General features: G+C 39.1%; 1 protein-coding gene across 7 annotated transcripts in view; it reads left to right on the top strand.

The window, feature by feature from the left end:
- LOC114667831 (hemicentin-1-like) overlaps positions 1-20,700 on the top strand; it is a 314,465-nt gene that overhangs the window by 173,152 nt on the left and 120,613 nt on the right. For 5 of the 7 annotated variants that reach the window (XR_007933767.1, XM_051920622.1, XM_051920623.1 and 2 more), the window contains 2 exons: positions 7,364-7,675; positions 14,881-14,921. Coding sequence is in view for 5 of the 7 variants with exons in the window: in XM_051920622.1 (XP_051776582.1) it covers positions 7,364-7,675; positions 14,881-14,900 (332 nt within the window). In the remaining 2 variants the exon portion in view is untranslated. The remainder of the gene's footprint in view (positions 1-7,363; positions 7,676-14,880; positions 14,922-20,700) is intronic. The other 2 variants (XR_007933768.1, XM_051920625.1) reach the window with 1 other exon arrangement.

Raw genomic sequence — 20,700 nt, 5'->3', positions numbered from 1 at the left:
AAAGACAAGCAGAAGTTAAGTTACACATAAAATAATGTATTACTGATTGTTGTGATGTGAGATTTTACATATAACTTGATAAATATTTTGCATGTCTTAATTTGTAATTTAGGCAAAGCAAAGTAATTTAGTGTTACTTTGGTGAGAGGCATTCTTGTTTGCCCCTATTATGACTGAGTTTCTTTGAATTTTACGACAGCGTTGGAGTGTTGGGGTGGGGGTGTGCTTTAAACCAGTTTGGCAAGTGTTTCTCTGCTAAAGTCTTTCAACCCCCCACAAGAAAGCCATAAACACATATGGTCTTGGGGGTGGCAGGTTTTAAGATGTTGTATTCCCCCACTGGTCTGAGGTATGGCTGTTTGGAATTGGCTTGTGTCAGACGCTTTTAAGTACAATGATGTCCTATTGGCTATAGGGGTTGGACAGAGAATTTATAAATCTGCTTGTTCAACAACATTCTCTCTCTCTTGCTACCCTGTGATGATGTAGAAGTATCTTTTTCTTACTAACCAACATCTGAAAGAAGTATTTCTCTCTTGCTAACCTGTGATGATGAAGACAATACAATGAAGAGCACAGTTTAGCAGCCATTTTGAACAGACATGTGGCTGAAAGCTGAGCACCAATGATGCCTTAACTAGAGACATTTAAGTAACTACAAGTCTGTGTGCCACCTGAACTACATATCACCATTTAATCAGGTTGTATGGTTGCCAATATCCAAATGTACTTTGCATTTTGTTATTATTTGTGAATATTATCAATAATTATTTTTTATGTAACTTAACTTCTTGTTGTCTTTTTACTACATCTAATTGTCTGAGGTTATAGAAATAGAAGGGAAGGTGGGGATAAGTTATATACAATAATACCTTATAAACAGTGGTAAGTCTGTGAGATTAGGCATTCTAAGGCTACATATTAATAATACAATAGGGGAAAGTAGAGCAATATATATTACTCTACCAAGACAAAACAATACATATATATATAAGTTGATATACAGTACATTGGTTTAGATATACAGTATATTTGTTTAAATAAATCTGCTTAAATACATACATTCATTTAGAGATACATTATCTGTTGAGATATATACATTGGTTGAGATACATCCATTTTTATATATAGATTGTTTCAGATATACACATATGTTTCAACAGAACGGTTTGGATTTATGGACATGGCACAGCTCGGCCCCCTAAATTTAGTGTCTTAGTTTCACTTTATCATTGCTTCAATATTCAGTATTTTTTACATAAGATGTATATGCCTGTGGGGAACATTTTATATGACAAGCCATCTGTTTTGGAGGTTCTTAATTCCAAAGTTTTTTTTCCTTCATTCCTTTTTTCTTTTCTTTTATTATTTAAAACATTTCTCACAGATCTCCAACTCCTAGTTCTGCTCCGTCTCACCCAGGCTCGTTCTGCCTTCCTCTCTCACTGGCAGATCCTTCTGAAAAGCCAACTTGCAGGAAAGTGTTGATCTCGACGCTGTAAATCCTGTTTTTACCCCATGAAATGTTAGTTTATAATTGACAGAAAGCTGCACAGTTATTTCTGTTATTCCTTATGTGTCAGTGATTGGAAAATATTCCTCAATTCCAAAGCATATATATGTATACTTTATATATACTTCCATATTTTATATATATACTAGCAAAATACCCGCGCTTCGCAGTGGTGAAGTACTGCTTTAAAATTTTAAATAATAAACTGAGGGAAAATGTACCAATAATTATTTGTTAAGGATCTCTTTGTATACCACATTGTCAGTTTGGCCCTCCGGTTGTAATATGACCAAGCTGTGCGCTGAGCATACTCTTGAGCATGCAACGTATAGTTGGCCATATGAAAAGCAATCTTGCCTCAAATCAATGCCAACCTTTTGTAGGGTCTGTCCCTGAGACTTATTAATTGTCATTGCGAAGCAGAGCCTTACTGGAAATTGGAGGCGTTTGAATTGAAATGGGAGATCAGAGGGCATAACGGGGATGCAAGGAATAAAAACTCTCTCCCCTGAGCCACCGCCAGTAAAAATAGTTGCCTCAATTAGGTTCTTTTGCAGGCATGTGACCTGAAGTCTCATGCCATTATAAAGTTTCGGTGGCTGTAAGTTTCTCAGTAACATTATTGGTGCCCCGACCTTCAAAATTAGATTATACTCAGGAGTGCCTGGAGGATTCAGAGTGTGGACCGAGCTGCAGGCTATGGACGTATATATGTACGTAAGTAGGATTCAGTTAGCGTTGGGAACCCGTGTACCAAATTTCTTGAAGATGGTGTCATACCACCGAAATAAGTACGTACATCGGTTTCGGTTAGCGCAGGGAAGCCGCCTACCAAATTTCGTGAAGATGGGTCCATAAATAAGAAAGTTTATCATGGCGGACGTTGTCGACCGTTATGACTGTTACGTGTAGAATTTCGAAATGCAACCTGCTTAACTTTTGTAAGTAAGCTGTAAGGAATGAGCCTGCCAAATTTCAGCCTTCTACCTACACGGGAAGTTGGAGAGTTAGTGATGAGTGAGTCAGTGAGGGTTTTGCCTTTTATTAGTATAGATGTATATGTGTATGTATACTGTATATGTGTGTGTGTATGTGTGTGTATATATATATATATATATATATATATATATAGCTGTACCCGGCCACGCGTTGCTGTGGCTCAGTCTGGTTAAATAGAAAAGAAAGAAAAGAGAAAGCGCACGTTTCTAATATGCTTAATTTCACAATGCTTGTGGGTATACAATATTTTTTGTTGTTCCATTGTCTGTGCAGAATGTTAGACTGAATAATATTGTTAAGTTCGTAGACGTCTTTGTTTTTGGCCGCAAGAACAGCTCGTTCACTCAGCCAGTCGTGATTCTTATAATTGATTTGAATATTGGGAAATACTTTTTCAACCAATTCTTCTTTTGACGTCACTAAATTTCAGAAGTTATGAGGCAATGAAATTCATCCTGAGGTCAGATCAACCGGCACCTTTCCGTTCCCAATTTCCAGATCTCTCCAACCCCTTTATTGACAGTTTGCATTATTTGATCGTAAATGCCTTTTTGCTGAAGCGTTAGCTTAGGAATATTTGATTGCACATACGACAAAAGATCACCCGTGTTGTAATTTTGTTCACAACGCAATTCTACATCGAACGAAGCAGCAGCAGATCGATTCGGTGATGGCATTCCCAATTGATTGAGAACTTTTTTCTAAGCACAAATCTTCAATCATTATCAACACTTAGTTGTAGATGTCTGCTGTGACATCCATGTTTATATTTGAATTTTACTTGCGTATTCGACAGAAAATATCTTCAGCCATGTGCGATTTATATTTCTCCCATAACTGTGTTGGAGAAGGAGAGCAGGCGGTCAATATGATTGCAAACAATGCACGAATTTGACTTGGATGTGACGTGTTGCACGCGTTATTAATGTATACATCCCAGTGTCGGTCGTTCTCCAATAAATTCAGAGCTTGACATGTACTTCGGAAAGTGGCATGTGTAACGCCGTTGACAATTATCAATTGCTGGAAAGACGTTGGACCGGGCACATTTACCAACAGCATGCGAACAAAGAAGCATTCATCTTGATTGGGATGCACGGTGTACAGTCTGCCTATCGTAGTTTCTTTGAATATGCCAGGTTGTCCGTTGACTAGCTCTCCTCGTGTGTGTTGTTCAAATGATTTTCTACTCGCATTCCATGTGTAATACGTAGGCACTTCCGAATACAGCAGTGTTTTCGCAAACACGTCATTTTGACATAACGTAAAGAAAGCAGTTAACATTGTAGCCGGTGGATTCAGGGCTATTTGATGCACATTTGCAGCTGTGAAATAAACGCGTTGTCCATTTTCTAGATGTACTGCTAAGTGAACAACATCTGGACTTCGTTCATGTATGGGAAATGAAAGAATTCGCCATACAGCTTCATTGCTGCTTATGTATCTTCCAGCCTAATACTGTGCGATTTCATCGATATGTATGACCGCATTCCTATCATTCCTTTCTGGTTGCACGCCAAAAACTGCCATGTCGCTGCCTTTATTCACGTACTTACAAATGTATTTGATCGGAACATTGAAATGGAATCGTAAAATATTTAGTATGGCGCGTGTTGCCTTTACGTCCAACTGATGGCGCTGTGTTTTTTTAAAAAAAGCATGTTTTTACCTGTCACAGGTGTGACATCTATATAATATGTATATAAAAACACGCGCGTATTCGAATGCAACGTTGTGTCAAAATTTCAAAGCAATCGGTGAAGAACTTTCGGAGATTTAAGGTTTTGAACAAACGAATATCATGGTGGATTTTACTATTCTGTGTAGGGCAGAGTCAGTCTGTGGATCAGGAATTTCTGCACGGATGACTTGATCGATGAGAGCTGGTTTAATCCTATCCTTTAGCCACAATAGAATGTGTGCATGGGGAATACCTCGCTTTTGCCACTCTATGGTGTACATGTAGCAATTTGTACAGCCGAAAATGTTACTCTTCGTGAGCAAGTCTATCATTTTGCGAATCTTGAGATGAAATACATGACTGATAAGGTCGTGGCGATCGTGAGGTTTTTGACATGGAAGGAGAATTTCAGTGATGTCAGGCCATTTAGGATTGCAAGTAAATGTGATGAATAAGTCAGGGTGGCCATAATGACGTACGTATGTCATTGTGTCTTGTGTACGCTCGTGCATATAGCAAGGTCCTCCAGTGAAGGAAGATGGTAATATCACAGCTTGACCAAGTTCTATTAAATCAGTGTCGTTTTTGTCAATAGCATCTTTTAAGTGAACGTAATTAGGTCAGGAAGTTTACGTAAAAGAGTGAGAGAGACTTTACCACCGTTACAGCACAAACCAGGAGACTCGCATTTCCACTTCTGAGCTTGACAATAGTCACAGTGAACATCCATGGATCCAATGTGTACTGTTTTGTCAGACTCATAATGTATGTTTGGGTCGTACGCAAATCCACAATTGGCTTTTTTGAGCCAAACCTGTTGTTTTCGTATGAGCCGCTTTTCATTATTGGGATCGTATCTAGAAACAGAAGCTCTATTAACTTGTGGATTTGCCTCCGTGTATTTAGCGACAGCGTCCCTATGAATTTGTGGATTTGCTTGCGAGTATTTAGTGACAGCGTCCCTATTAACTTGTGGATGTGCTTGCGAGTATTTAGCGACAGCGTCCCTATTAACTTGTGGATGTGCTTGCGAGTATTTAGCCACAGCGTCCCTATGAACTTGTGGATTTGCTTATGAATATGCTAAGCACAGTCCTTCACCCGCGAATATTTACCTTATATGGGCAGGCACTCAATCACGTGGGAGGCGTGATGATGCAAGACGCAACCGCCTCACACGGCGACCGAGCCGCCCACTATGGCCGTATATGGTATACGAAAGTAGGTTCCAGTTATGACCGTTACGCGTAGAATTTCGAAATGAAACCTGCCTAACTTTTGTAAGTAAGCTGTAAGGAATGAGCCTGCCAAATTTCAGCCTTTCACCTACACGGGAAGTTGGAGAATTAGTGATGAGTGAGTGAGTGAGTGAGGGCTTTGCCTTTTATTAGTATAGATATATTATTTATATATATATATTATATATATATATATATATAGATATATAGATATATATATATATATATATATATATATATATATATATATATTGTGGGATACGCTTGGCCTTTCATCCTGGCCAATACCCCAGGCCGCTAGGTGGAGCCCTTCATGCAATATAGAGGTGCCCCGAGTTCCAGCAGGGCATCATGGACAGTGGAGTTTTTCATCACAGCCCTGCTGGATACCATGGGGGCCTCCAGGGGATGCTGCAGGAAGGCCCAGAGACTTTGGTTTCATCTATAACCCGGAAGTACGTCTTAGTCACAGTGACAAGGGAAATGACGTACTTCCGGGATGAAGAAGAGGACTTTTGATCTGACCCGGAAGTGTTAGGAAGTCATGTGGACTGAGGGATTGGAAACACTTCCGGGTCAGGGACTATAAAAGACTGGGAAAGATACCAGACGACGAGCTGAGCTTGGTGGAAGGGTGGCAACGTGTCTGGGACTGGAGGATTGTTTATTGTAGTGTATTTATTATTTTTATTGTGGAGTGGAGGGTGCTTGGTGCACATTATTGTCCTAATAAATATTTTTTTTGGACTTTTATCTGCTGTTTGGCGTCTGATCTGAGGGTTCAAGGGAGTGATAGCGCCCCCTATCTGTCACAATATATATATATTCAGGGAATGTGACAGCTTTGCCAGTCCATTTGACCAACATACCAGTGTAGGTACCAGGCTGGGAAAATATCGAGTGCAGTTTAACTTAAGGCATCTGTCTTGTCATAATTCTGTGAAATTAGAGTAGCTCAAGTATTAACATCATAGAAGCCAAATAGTCACATTTTTTCCTTAAAATTATCTATGGTTGGATTTGCAAGAGAGAGGACAATTGAGGCAACTTAGGATTTCCTTTTACGTCCCAAATGCTTGTGTGATATATTATTTAATAGTTCTCAATTCACTTGGCATGAGTGAGGGACTGTTGTTATTTGTGTCAGTGTTCTCTCCCCTTCAGGCTTGATTTCTTGATATTTTTGTGGTTCATAGATATGTAGAGTTATGTTTTATTAGCTTAGAATAGACAATTAGCATCAAGTTCCCTAGTAATTTCATCAATACATTTTTGTGGTACACAGCATAAACATCATTGACTGTTTTTGATTTATATATTGTCCTAATTATTTCAGTTTGGTTTTGGTACAATTAAAATAGCATTCACATACCTGATGTACGCAGCTCTTTTTCTTTAAGAAAAAGGCTAAATGATATTAAACGATAAAGCACTGATAGGTGTGATTCTTACCCTACACAGCACACTCTGTCATCACATAAATATTTATTTAAACAATCACAGTTACTTGTTTTTCCTGCACAGTGTTATTATATCACACAACCTGTTAATCCCTGGTGATTTTAACTATATTATATCTCCATTATCTATATTTTTAAGAAGTTTACTAAGATAATATATGTGTTTCTGTAAATAAAATGCTAATTTTGGACATTGTGTGCCCTCTACTGTCCTTTTCATACTTACGTGAATCTGCATAACAAGCACTTGTAGCTTACTTACTCAGATGAAAATGGAACTGTGTGCTGGAGTCTTTCTGGCTGCTCTCCCTCTCTGTCACTGTTTTCATGTGGGCAGCGCATTTGAAAAAGGCATTTTAAATTTTGACTATGACATTTTAAAATACTGATGATGTGCATTATTTGTGGTAATATTTTGAATAATGGCCCTCTAATTCTAAAAACTACTATCAGTATTTTTTTTTCTTTATAGACCTCATAACTCCTCAGAATCCAGTTATCGGAGAAGTGAATAAAGAGGTAACATTTAACGTGTCAGTTGATCCTCCGGGTGAATATGCACATACTGGAATGTGGACATATGATCAGAAAAGTATTGTGAAATGGGAAGGCAAAAGAGTAACTTATACAGATAAATACCAAGGAAGAGTCAAGTTGACCCCCGCTACTGGCACTCTGAAGTTTAATAAGCTGCTTACTGGAGACTCTGGAAAGTACACAGTGACAGTTACAACGGGACCACCATCTCTCAGTCTAATTAGGACAGTTGAGTTAAAAGTGTTTGGTGAGTAATTATAATGATAGCTAATGATGACGATGTACATATTAGGCCAAGAGACTTAGAGAGAATGTCTTTTTTTCCCTTCATTCCTATACAGGGTGCATTATTGCTAAAATACAGTGTGTGAGCAGGCAGGTTTTTCAATAAACAATTAAAGTAATGCTACATGAATTCTTCCTTAAACCACAGTAACAAAAGAATCACGGGGTACAATGTGTTGATTTTGATGAATTTTTGCACATTGCTTACAGCTTTTAACAATGGTCGTTGAAGTGGAGTGCACTAGAATCTAGTTGAAATGTGCTTGGCTTTGAATTGATCTTCAATTATAACAAAAAGAACTGCAGGTCCCTTACTCAGAGTCACTCTTTTTCAGCTCATTAACTCAAAAGTTATAGATCTTTTATAACAAGTCTATCTGTTGCATTTACAATATTTACACTTTGTGACAGTGTGCTAATTTGTCTTAAAATATTTGGAGTTTGAAAGAGAACTTTGACAGGAATGTGGGTAGCTGAACAAATGCCTCTCTGAGATAAATGGCACCTGTCCAATCTCATTGTATGCAACATTTTAACGACAAGGATGGCTGAACTTTCACTCTCACCTCCACCTCCCTTCCTTGCTGTGCCTGGAGAGCTTTTAGTTTCGGGAACCACTGGCTGGCGTGTTTTGAAACATACCTCCTGTCTCTTGATTTGTAAAATGTAAGCGAGAAGAGAGGAACAGCACGTGTTTTAGACTCTGAGGATTGCAGTCACAGACTCCACTGCTGTGGCTCTCCTGCAGATACACATCTCCTGTTCATTGAGTTTTATTCTGCACCAAATCCTGTTTCGTAAATGTCAACAGCAGGCAGGTGAGTCAGTTCAGTTCAGGGTAACTTAAAGGGCTTAGCAAGTTTATGCAGGTTCTGAAACATGCAACTCATCTTTATTAGGGATCAACTGGCTGAGCACACTAACAATCCAAAAGTTTGAGAAAGTCTCTTCTTAAATATGGAGCCTGGCAAAATGGTCTTTTTGTTTTTTGTTTGTTTTTGGGTTTTTTTTTCAAATATGTTGTGACAGTCTGGTTTGGAGGCAACTGCCATAACTCTCTTAAATCCAGGACCATCGATAGTCATGTACTGAGATGAGTCAGGGCAATGAGGATATATAACATTAAGAGATGGTGTCAAGTGCAATAGATCACAGTCCAAACAATATTCAAGTACATGCAGTGTAACTTGTTCAATCAATAATCTATCCAAAAAAACAGTGTTCTCTGAGGTAACAGTAATCAAATAATGACATAATAAAACCAAGTGTTAAAACAAACCAGAATCTGTTTTTACTTCTCTTGTCAGTGCTGCTCTCTCTCACTCTTCTCCCTATGCTCACCCAACTTTCAGGCGTAATGGTAAATGTCACATCTAAATGGTTAAATGGTTTTATATCTCACACTTAAATGCTAAATGCTCAAATGAAATGTCCACTTAAGTGCACAATTTAGCATTTAACGAAATATTTAACCATTTAAGTGTGACATCAAACCATTTAAGTTCAATATTCATTTAAGTGTACTATGTAACTATTTAATTGTACGTTTAGCTTTTAGATTCAACATTTAGCCATTTAAGTGTGGCATTTAGCATTTAAGTTGGAAATTTAGGCATTTAAGTGTGACACGTAGTATTTAAGTTGATTAAATGTTGGCTCTATATCACACACCACTAGAGCGCAGAACTGTCCGGCCCATGGTCAATGTCAATTTTATCAATTTATTAATATAGTGCATTTAAAACTACATCAGTGATGCTGTAGCCAAAGTGCAGTATTTACAATAAAATTTACAATAAACATAAATAAAATAAACAGAATAAAATTCAATAAAACAATACAAACCAACAGTAAATTGGAACAAAAAATGCCTAAGAAGAAGGAGCCATCAGTATCACTGAAGGTCATAGAAAGCTGCAGAATAGAAATACATCTACAATCTAGTTTTAAACAGTTCAATTGAGGGTGACTCCTTAATGTAAGTAGGTAAAGCCTAATAGAGCAAAGCCCTATATTCCCCTTAGTTTTGCTCTTAATATGAGGGACAACAACAGACAACTGACTGGTAGATCTAAGCTCTCTGGATGGCTGGTGTATAACACACAATTCAGATAAATCGGTGGGAACATACCCATGTATTGACTTAAAAACCAGCAGCAAAATTTTAAAATCAATTCTGAAACTTACAGGTAGCCAGTGTAAAAAGGCTAAGATTGGAGATATAGAATCAAACTTTCTTGCCCTGACCAGAAAATGGACAGCTGTGTTCTGGACCAACTGCAACCTGTGTATCAGGAATTTGCTGATCCTAGAATACAACAAGTTGCAGTTATGAAGTCGAGAAAAGACAAAAGCATGAGTAACTTTCTCAAGATCCCTAGGAGATAAAAACAATGCTTAACCTGGGCTGAAACACAAATCTGGAAAAAGCAAATCTTGGCAACAAAATTTATGTGTTTCTCAAAAGAGAGTTTATTGTCAAAAATAACCCCAAGATTACAAACATGAGGTTTGCAATAGTGCGCGAAAGTGGAAAAGAGTTTGAAACCAATTTTAAGCTTTGGCAGAAGGCCCAAATGGAGACTTCCATTTTATTTTGATTAAGAGCGATAAAATTGTCAGCCATCCAGGATCTTAGATTTACAAGACAATTGTACAGCTAATTCATTGCAGAGTTATACACAAGAATATAAACCTGCATGTCATCAGCATAACAATGAAAATAAACATTAAACCTCTGAAAAATAACTCCTATAGGATGAAAATAAATAGAAAATAAATTAGAACCCAGAATGGATAGCTGAGGAACACCATATTTTACAGGAGTAGTAGATGAAAAGAGGAATTGAATGTCACTGAAAAGTGTCTATCGGTAAGATACAACCTGAACCAGTTAAGAGCAGCCCCTTTAATCCCCACTAGATGCTCAAGCCACAAGATCTCATGATCAATAGTGTCAAAAGCTGCAGGAAGGTCTAGGAAAGGGGTGTCAAACTCTGGTCCTGGAGGGCCACTGTGGCTGCAGGTTTTCATTCTAACCATCTTCTTAATTAGTGACCAGTTTTTGCGTTAATTACTTCTTTTTAATTAACTTGACTCAGGCCCTTTAGTTGTTTCTTTTTCCTTAATTAGCAGCCAAACAATAATGAGACATAAAACAAGCCGCCACATCACACAATATCTGAAAATTAAGAAAGGTGAAGGTCTCAGAAGGGTTGATCTCTCAACTCACCAAAACACTTTGACGATGTTCTTATGAAAAACAGAAAATCAACAGTTTTGGAAATGTCAGCTGTGGCAGAATGCGAGCAACAGCAAGCCGTGGAATTAAATAACGGGTTTAATTAACAGCAAGAATTGGCTTCTCATTAAGAAACTGGTTGGAGTTTGAAACCCTAGTTTAGCTGGTCATCTGTTGGCTCGTTTCACGTCTCATTTCTGTTTGGCTGCCATTTTAATGAGGAAACGAATCAATTCAGATGACTGAAACCTTCTAACAGGGCTACTAAAATGTGAATTAGCAGTGAAAACAGGTCACTGATTAGGAAAAGGGTCTGAATGAAAACCTGTAGCCGCTGCAGCCCTCCAGGCCTGGAGTTCAACACCCGTGGTCTAGGAGGACAAGGACTGCAACCCCACCTGAGTCAGTAATAAGAAAGATGCAATTAAATACTTTCAGGAAGGCTGTCTCAACACCATGATAATGTGTAAGTCAGATTGTTAGATCTTCTTTTTATGACTTCTTCGGACATACAGCAAGAAGTTGGCTATATATGAATGATCATTCCTGGAGACGATTAAATCGTTATGTCCCAAATTCAGCTCTGCTTACCCATCACTCTACTCGACTGTTCTGCATTATGTGATGACAGTGAAATATGATAGCAATATAATAAGAAGAATAAGGAGAAAGTGTACATTTGAGATGAGTTATAGTCTCTGTTTGTGAATTATAAATTAAAAATCAGTCATTTCAAGCAGTAATAGTAATTTGACACCTATTGAACGCCCAAACTACCTGGAAAGTGGTCTCTCCCTAAATGGCCTTTCCCAAGATTTCTTTCATTTTTTTTAGGAGGTTTTTCTTGTCTTCTTAGGGCATCAAGGCTGGGGGCTGTCAAAAAACAGGGTCCGGTAAAGCCTATTGCAGCACTCCTTATGTGATTTTGGGCTGTACAAAAAATAAAGTATTGTTGTTGTTGTAATAGCTATGATATATACCAGCTATGCCTTGGCTATAGTTTTACATTCATCCCTATTATCTATTATTTTCTAGTCTTTTCATGCTCAAAGTAATTCTTGAGCACTCTGAGTGGCCTTACTTGTATAGATGAGAAAACAAATACAGGGTGTCCAGATCTAATTAAGCAGATCAAGATCGTCTGGATGACTTTGATTTATGATGGGACGATTCCAGTTTGGTGCGAAGATGATTCTTCATGTCATCAGTTCCCACACTTCTTGATGGTCCATGATTTTCCGGGTGATTTTCTATGTAATAAACTTAATAAGTTATAGCGTAATGAAAATTGCATAATTAGATCTGGACTACCCTATACTACTTGTAAGCTGCTTTGCATAGACCATACAAAACACAAAGTGCAAGTGCAGGCTGAATCTGTTTAAGTTGTCCTACTACCACTCACCTATCAAGTATCTATCTATCTATCTATCTATCTATCTATCTATCTATCTATCTATCTATCTATCTATCTATCTATCTATCTATCTATCTATCTATCTATCTATCTATCTATCTATCTATCTATCTATCTATCTATCTATCTATCTATCTATCTATCTATCACTGTCACCTAGTACAATCTCTGCTACTACCTGATTAAAGACAATTACCACTCACTACTGCATCCCCACCTCCAGTACTTTAAAAAAGTATTTTGTTCAATATTTAACCTTATATAAGTCAAATGTTCAAAGAGACTTGTTGTACGCTCTTTTGCTAGCAAATCACATTCCTGTCCCTTTTCAGATTATGTGGTCATGTTTATCAGCTCATGAGAGACCTGGGTATTCACTCCCTTACACCTAGCTAACACCCCCTCCAATCTAAAGCAATATTTTCCCCAGCATCTGATCAAAATTTTTGAGTCACCTATGTTTTTGATAGAAATTAATATCTTTTTATCAAGATACGGTGACATTAATTTGAAAATATAGCAAAGGCCTTACTAGTGTTGCTAATGGCTTTTACTGCTTGAAATTACTTATTAATAAATTATTATTCACATAAGGCTGCAAAGCTACATTTTCAGCAACAGTTCCTTCAGTGTCCTAGTGGAAAACTCCCTTAGTGTATCCTTCATTTTTTATGCTAATTGGTTATTAGAGAAACCTTTTTAACTGCTTTAGCAACACTGAAACTTACTATTCTGCTATTCATTTCAAGACGTAATACTTATTAGAAACAGCAGTAATGTCTTGGCTATATTTTAAAACCAATTTAATAATATCTTGATAAAGAAAGGTATCAGTTTCTATCAAAAACATAAACATTCTTTGGGTAACCCCAAACTTTTGACTGGTAGTGTAAATTCTGTCTGTTTGGTAACATCCCATGAATCTGTTATTAACTTAGTGGGATTGTTCACAGGTGCTATGTCAGACATCAGAGCCCACTTTTCACTGGGTTGGAAGATTTTAGAAATTCTTGTCCTGAAATCTGCAGCAGCATTTTTTAATTGAGCAGCCAACCCAGAGTTGGTCTATGGTATGGAACAATGATCTCTCGTTAAATGCATTAGAATTGAGGCATAGTAGGAATGAAACACATGATGAAGGAAACCATGAAGTCATCATTTAACATATGCATTAGCTCACCTGCTCTAATTAACTTATGTTTAGAACTGTAATTCAGTACCAGGGACCCTATTGCCGTATTTCATTCACAAGTCGACAAATTATAGCATATCCTGTTTTATACTCAACACCCATCACAAGGCCCACATTAGGGGCAGAAACTCTGACTAAACTGCAGGTATTTCAAGTTTCCAAATTATTATTGTGCACTCCTTATTACTGTGGTATCATCGATTCAACATACCGGAGAGCTTATGCTCCAATATGAACAGATGTAAGAGAAGATGTTCTTCCAGTCTGATGATGGATTCATGACTTACACGGTTGTTTTTCAAGGTGCCTATCCCAAAACAATAATATGGAGGAATATTTTGGACTAATTTAAATAAATAAATGTACAAATAAATAAAAGTATGATGAAATATAAGCATAAATAATTAAATTTCTCATGAAATGTGATCATAAATAAATATGTTTTTGTTGCTTATTCATTCATTTCTTTAATTTTGTCCAGCATTTTCCTCTAAACATGTCATGAAATATGGCTTGAAATAAAACTGTCACTTTTACACATCAAAGTTGAGAAGGTGGGCTCTAGAACCTACTGTGTTTTAATGTTTTCACATGTTTATTTTATAAATATCTAAATATTCAGCTTCACTTTGACCTTGCATTTACTGCATCAAGTTAATTTATTAAATATGTTCAGTAGTAGTATTAGAAGTTTTTATTATATTATTATCAGTAGTAGAAGTAGTAGTTGATGTTATTTTATATTATTAGCAGTAGTATTATTAGTATTTTATTATTATTATTATTAGTAGTAGTAGTATTAAAATGGCTGTTTTTGGTTTTGTTGTATCATGTCACAAGTTATACTGTTGGGTATATCAAGTAACAGAGTAATAGCACATTGATACCTGTACCATTATTCTTCTTATTATTGTTATTATTATTACTAATCAGGCCTTCATTTATAAAAATAAACAAATTAAAAATTGTGAGAAATGAGTAAAGGAATTTAACTTTTTCAGCTTAAGCAAAGACAGAATAAAAGGTGCCATGACTGAAATGATTAAAATTATAAAGGAAATTAGTATGGTGCATCCCTGATGTTAGAAGAACACAGTTGGAAATTTGTTAAAAGAAAATTGCAAACATATAGCAAGATTTTTTCTTTTCTACTCCAAAAATCATAGACACGTGGAAAAAATTGCTGAATAGTGCATTTTGGAGAATCTAGTGGAATAGGACTGGTGAGCTTATTGGGCTGAGTAGCCTGTTCTTGTCAAAATTCTTCTAATAATTTGCACCGCATATTAATCTGAAATGAATTTTTTTTGCTCCCAGGAAAAAGAAAACCAGCATAGTAGTTCCAGAAAGAACAGAAGGTAAGTATCAATATGTAATGTTTGGTGTAAAATACTAAGTTGCAATCCATTCTAGTAATACAAATAAAAATGATTGAGCTTACTGGAAAAATTGCATAATGTGTTCCCACCGATTCATCTTAACACATTCCTATTTAATCCAATTACTAATGACTTAAAAAAGAGTAATCTTTAATTTAAAATAAACTTGATTTGAACAATTTATCTATTTCAATTTATAAATTGCATATTTACTAGCGGCGGCACGAGGCGCAGTGGTAGCGCTGCTGCCTCGCAGTAAGGAGACCCGGGTTCACTTCCCTGGTCCTCCCTGCGTCCCCTCTGTGTGGAGTTTGCATGTTCTCCTCGTGTCTGCATGGGTTTCCTCCCACAGTCCAAAGACATGCAGGTTAGGTGCATTGGCAATCCTAAATTGTCCCTAGTGTGTTCTTGGTGTGTGTGTGTGTGTGTGTGTCATGCGGTGGTTTGGTGCCCTGCCTGGGATTTGTTCCTACCTTGCACCCTGTGCTGCCTGGGATTGGCTCCAGCAGCCCCCCGTGACCCTGTGTTAGGATATAGCGGGTTAGTAAATGGATATTTACTAGCTGAGCTATAATAGAGATGCTCTGATTATTTGGCTGCTGATCTAAATCAGCTGATTTTCACTAAAAAAAACTTGATCAATAACAAAGTGCACACACACAAACCCCCAAGACTCCCCCAAAGTCCAAGCCAACACCACACTATGCCTCTTGCACTCTTCAGGCCACCTTCTTGCCTCCTCCCAGACCTCGTCCTTCTCCTCACCCGACTCCAGCCCTGAATGGAGGGAGGCAGCCCCTTTTATAAGCATCCGGATGTGCTCCAGGTGTTTTCCGGCAATCTCCCACTGACACTCCCCAGTGTGGCGGAAGTGCCGGCTGCATCTCCTGAAGCACTCCGGGTGTCCCTGCTCCTCTTTCCCCCAGCACTTCTGGGTGTGGCGGAAGTGCTGAGGTCCAGGGCTCTCCAGGCATTGGGGCACCCCCTGGCGGTGACCACGGGCCCCTACAGGGTTGAGCTTCAAAGCCCTGTACCCATGGTCCCCACAGCAACCAGGGTGGTCGCCCCCTCATGGTCTGGAGGAGGTGTAAGCCCTCCTCTGGTCCTCTTAGGCATCCAGGCTGGGTACCACCCCCAGCTACGTGCCACACTGAACAGATTACAATATGCAAGCTTTTGGGCCAATAAAAGGTGTCATTTTGGTTGACTTCTTATTGAATCCATAATGGGTAACACAGTACAATACCATACTGTTAAATGGAAAAAGAAAAGATAAAGATAAATTTGAAGTTGCTGCATACTAAACAATAGGCTTATTAGCTTAACTGCAGAATTTGTCTTTTACTTATAAACCTGTTAAGCATGTTTGTCTTGTGTGTTGTTGATAAACAACTTATGAGCATTTGATAGATTTGTGGCTTTTTTAAAGATTTGTTTGATTTTATTTACTTTTGTGCAATATGTATTATGGATAAATATTTTTGTAAATATCAGTATGTATTTTAAGGAAATTTTATTTATTTTAGCATTTTTATGGTTACTGAAGAATAAGCCTACAGAATTTAAGTTCTCTCTGTTATAAAAAGAAATATTGGAGGAAATCTTGGGAGGGAGATGAGACGTGATCTTCGCAGAAGACAATTTGATGTCCCGTGAGAGACACTTTAATGTCACGCGAGACAAGGCAGTGAGACAACATTTAAAACAAGTTCACAGACATCTAACGTATCAGTTGTTGGAATGCTTTTGGCAGACACACTTCATGTGCTCCCAGCTCTTAAAACAATGACAAGCGACAAGCAGAAAATGCAGCTCGCCAGCAGCAGCAAATGATCCAACCGCCTTTCTTCCCTCTTTCGCTGGAGCTTCGTCCACCTCCAGCTCCCAACTCTCGTTCCTTGACTGTAGGAAGGCGGCCCCCTTTATAGTCACCTGGACGTGCTCCAAGTGCTCACTAACGCCGTTCTTCCTGGTGTGGCGGAAGTGCCGCATGAGCACCCAGAAGCACTCCGGATGTCCCTGGAAGGTCCTTCCTCCACCTTCCCAGGTGTGGCGGAAGTGCTGATCTCCCGGGCTCAGCGATGCTCGGGGCACCCCCTGGCGGTGGCCACAGGCCCCAATGGGCTTGAGCCTCCTTGATCCATCCCTGTGGTCCCCTCCTTATCCAGGGCGGTTGCCCCCTCGTGGCCTGGGGGACGTATAGACCGCCTCCCGGTCCTTCCAGGCGTCCCGGCTGGGTCTGGCCCCCAGCCTCCTGCCACAAGGCTTTTAACACTAGAATTACCAGAGCCTACGAAAAAACTCGTATATCCGGCCCACCTTAAATCGCTTCTTAAATCCGTTCACAACTCTCCGCCAGCATCCTTTGTCCTCTAAATGTGCTGATAAAAGACAAGCTGCCAGCAGCCGGCTATTCCATCCCCCCACCGACTTAGAACGTGAGCGAAGTTTTCCCAGCTCACGCCTTGATTGATTATGTGGGAGTGAAGTGGAGTTTTACAGTGGAAATAAGAGTTATAAAACTCTTGTCCCTAACTGTCCCTAACTCTCTAAGTAAGATCGGGGGAGGGGTGATGTTAGAGCGCCTGCGCTTATTCAGTGCAGCTGGGACAACGCACATGTTGTTCTTTTTTTCTTTCAGTACACGTGGCTTCCCTGTTTATTTATATATGTAGTGACTTCTCTGCCTGTCTGTCTCTCTATTACGCAGTGCTCTGTCTGTCTGTGTGTTATGGATCTTAAAAATGAGTTATAAGGACAGTTGTTCCTGTTAATTGCAGTCTCAATTGTTAAAAAAATATTTGAAAAGGAGCATCCCACATGAAAATATAACGATCTCAGTAACTGACAGTGCATACCAATGTATAAATTTTATGTCCGTTTGAGGTTTAAAAGAAAAGAAAAAAAAAAGCAACACTTCATCCCCAGCGGGGAATCGAACTCAGGTCTGTGAGGCAAGGAAAAGCTGCTCTGCGCTAAGAGGCAAATCTTAACACGCTACGCCGCAGAAGCTGTTGAATCATTCTTGAAACTTTTGTGAAAGTGTTTATTTGATCTTTGGAACGCGGGCTTTATATATTCTATAGTTTATGCCTACTACATTTTGTAACATTTATTACTAAAATATGAAAAAGTTTCTGTTTTAACAATGTGTTTACACAGATTACTTTAGAATAATGATCTCTTATTTCCACTGTAAAACTCCACTTCACTCCCACATAATCAATCAAGGCGTGAGCTGGGAAAACTTCGCTCACGTTCTAAGTCGGTGGGGGGATGGAATAGCCGGCTGCTGGCAGCTTGTCTTTTATCAGCACATTTAGAGGACAAAGGATGCTGGCGGAGAGTTGTGAACGGATTTAAGAAGCGATTTAAGGTGGGCCGGATATACGAGTTTTTTCGTAGGCTCTGGTAATTCTAGTGTTAAATGATCTACACGCAGCACGACAAGCTCAGCAGCAGCAGAAAGACAGAAGGTGATCCGATGAAATCTCCTTAGTGTGTGTTCAGCCCACCTTCACAACATGAGCAGCGTTATATGTCTGGCGAGAAGAGATTTACCCACACCCGGGGCTAGAAATAAAGGACAAGTATTGTTTTTACAAAAGTTTTAAAGTAAAAGTGAAAATAATGCATATGTAACAATTCCCAAGAAATTAACAATCTCTTTAAATTGTATATCCGGTAAACCAAACCCGGTTGGTGGGCGAGCAAAGCGAGCAGGGGGCAGAGCCCCCTAGTTGTTATTAAAAAATGAATAGTTAACACCTGTGGTCTATACATAGTTTAATTATAAAAGTACACTTTTCCTATAAAACAAAAGGCTTTTATGCAGGAGCAAAGTGTAAAATGCTTTTAAAGGGATAAAGGAAAAAAAAAAAACAATCGGTATCAGAATCAGCCAATCAAGTAACATGAGGCTGGTCGATATTGGCCTTGAAAAACATGATTGGAACATCCCTAAGCTATAAATGTTATACATATATTTGAGCAGCTTTGTTGGTAATTTTATTTCCCATTTATTACAATGGTTGAATTCAAAGACAGCATTTTATTTGATTGCATTTCTTGCCTGAAACCTGTACTGTATTTGTGCAAAAATCACACGCAGGCCATATTGAACAATATGTGATAAACTGAAGCTGACCAAAGACTACTTACCATTGTATGCATGCAACACAAATCTTACTCTTATATTTAAGATAAAATGTACGTCTGCAGAAACTATAATCCTGTTGAGCATATATTTTTAACCATCATCCAAGTTTACGTCCAATTAAACATTTCCATTTATTTAACATGTAAATTGTACATGAATGACAAGAATAAGAGAAGGAATATAATTTTGGAAAGTAAGAGAGAGGGAGAGGTTGGGAGCATGTGCTGATTACAGCTCATTGCTGCACCCACCACACAACAAACCACTTGGATTGGGACCTGAGTGCAGGGGGTGACACCTCAGCACCCCATTGGCACAGTGGGAGGTTTTCTAAGGTGGCTGGAGTGCCAGTCCTGCCACCAACCCACAAGTTTTCCCTGTAAGTTGGAGGACTGGATTACAGGGCTGGATGCAGCTTAACATCATACTCAGGATAAAGCAATTGTAGGTTAAGTGCCTTGCCGAAGGTCTCAGTGGAGTAGAGTCACTTTGGGCGTTTCATGGGATTCGGCAACTTTTAGAATGCTGGCATAGATCCCTAGCCTCAGAGATACCACTCCAAAAAAGTAAGAGTGAAGGAAATTACTGTTATATTTTTTCCATATATATATATATATATATATATATATATATATATATATATATATATATATATATATATATATATATATATATATATACACACAGTATATATTGTGAAAAGGAACAGACTCGACACACGTAAAAAGGTTTGGGGCAGCCACCTGTATAATATTCCTGGCTGCAAATGGTTTTATTAATAATACGGAGCTGTTGATACTACTGAGTCCAAGATAGAACAGATGAGGGTTGGAAAAGATGGGGGTTTTAAGGGATCAGACCGGAAGTGATGTAGTGTAACAGGTAATGATGTCCTTCTGACATCAGCCTGTGCACCGTAAGTGACATTCTTCTGGGTGCTGGAAGCAGAAGTGACGTTCTTCTGGGCGGCGGAAGCAGAAGTGACATTCTTCTGGGCACCGGAACCAGAAATGTCATCACTGACTCAGACAGGTTTTCCCGCGGCTGGTCTGTAGAGATAACAGGAGACGGTTTAGTGTACCCCACCCTCCCCTGGCCTGGTGTGGAATTACCTTTGCTTGGCGACTGCCCTGGTTGCTTTGGGGGCCACGGGTACAGAGCACGGAAGCTCTACCCTGTAGGGGCCCGTGGCCACCGCCAGGGGGCGCCCCGATGCCTTGAGAGCCCTGGACCTCAGCACTTCCGCCACACCCGGAAGTGCTGGGGGGAAGAGGATTGGGGACACCCGGAGGACTTCCGGGTACGCAGCCAGAGCTTCTGCCACACAGGGGTGTGTCAACGGAGGCTCCTCAGGAAGCACCTGGAGTCCATCCGGGGGCGTATAAAAGGGGCTGCCTCCCTCCAGTCAATGGCAAGAGTCAGGTGGAAGTAGGACGAAGCTCAGAGGAGAGGAGTGGAGGTGGACCAGAGACTGAAGGCATTGTGTTGTGTGGCCAAGGACTTAAGGGGTGATTGGTGCTGCGGCACTGGGTTTGATGCACAATTTGTAAATAGTAATGTATAATAAACGTGTGTGTGGTGAAACCGTCTTGTCTACCT

Source organism: Erpetoichthys calabaricus, chromosome 17 (genome assembly GCF_900747795.2).
Source record: "Erpetoichthys calabaricus chromosome 17, fErpCal1.3, whole genome shotgun sequence".
Lineage (NCBI taxonomy): Eukaryota > Metazoa > Chordata > Cladistia > Polypteriformes > Polypteridae > Erpetoichthys > Erpetoichthys calabaricus.
Note: the sequence above shows the minus strand (reverse complement) of the source record. Positions and strands in the feature narration are given on the sequence as shown.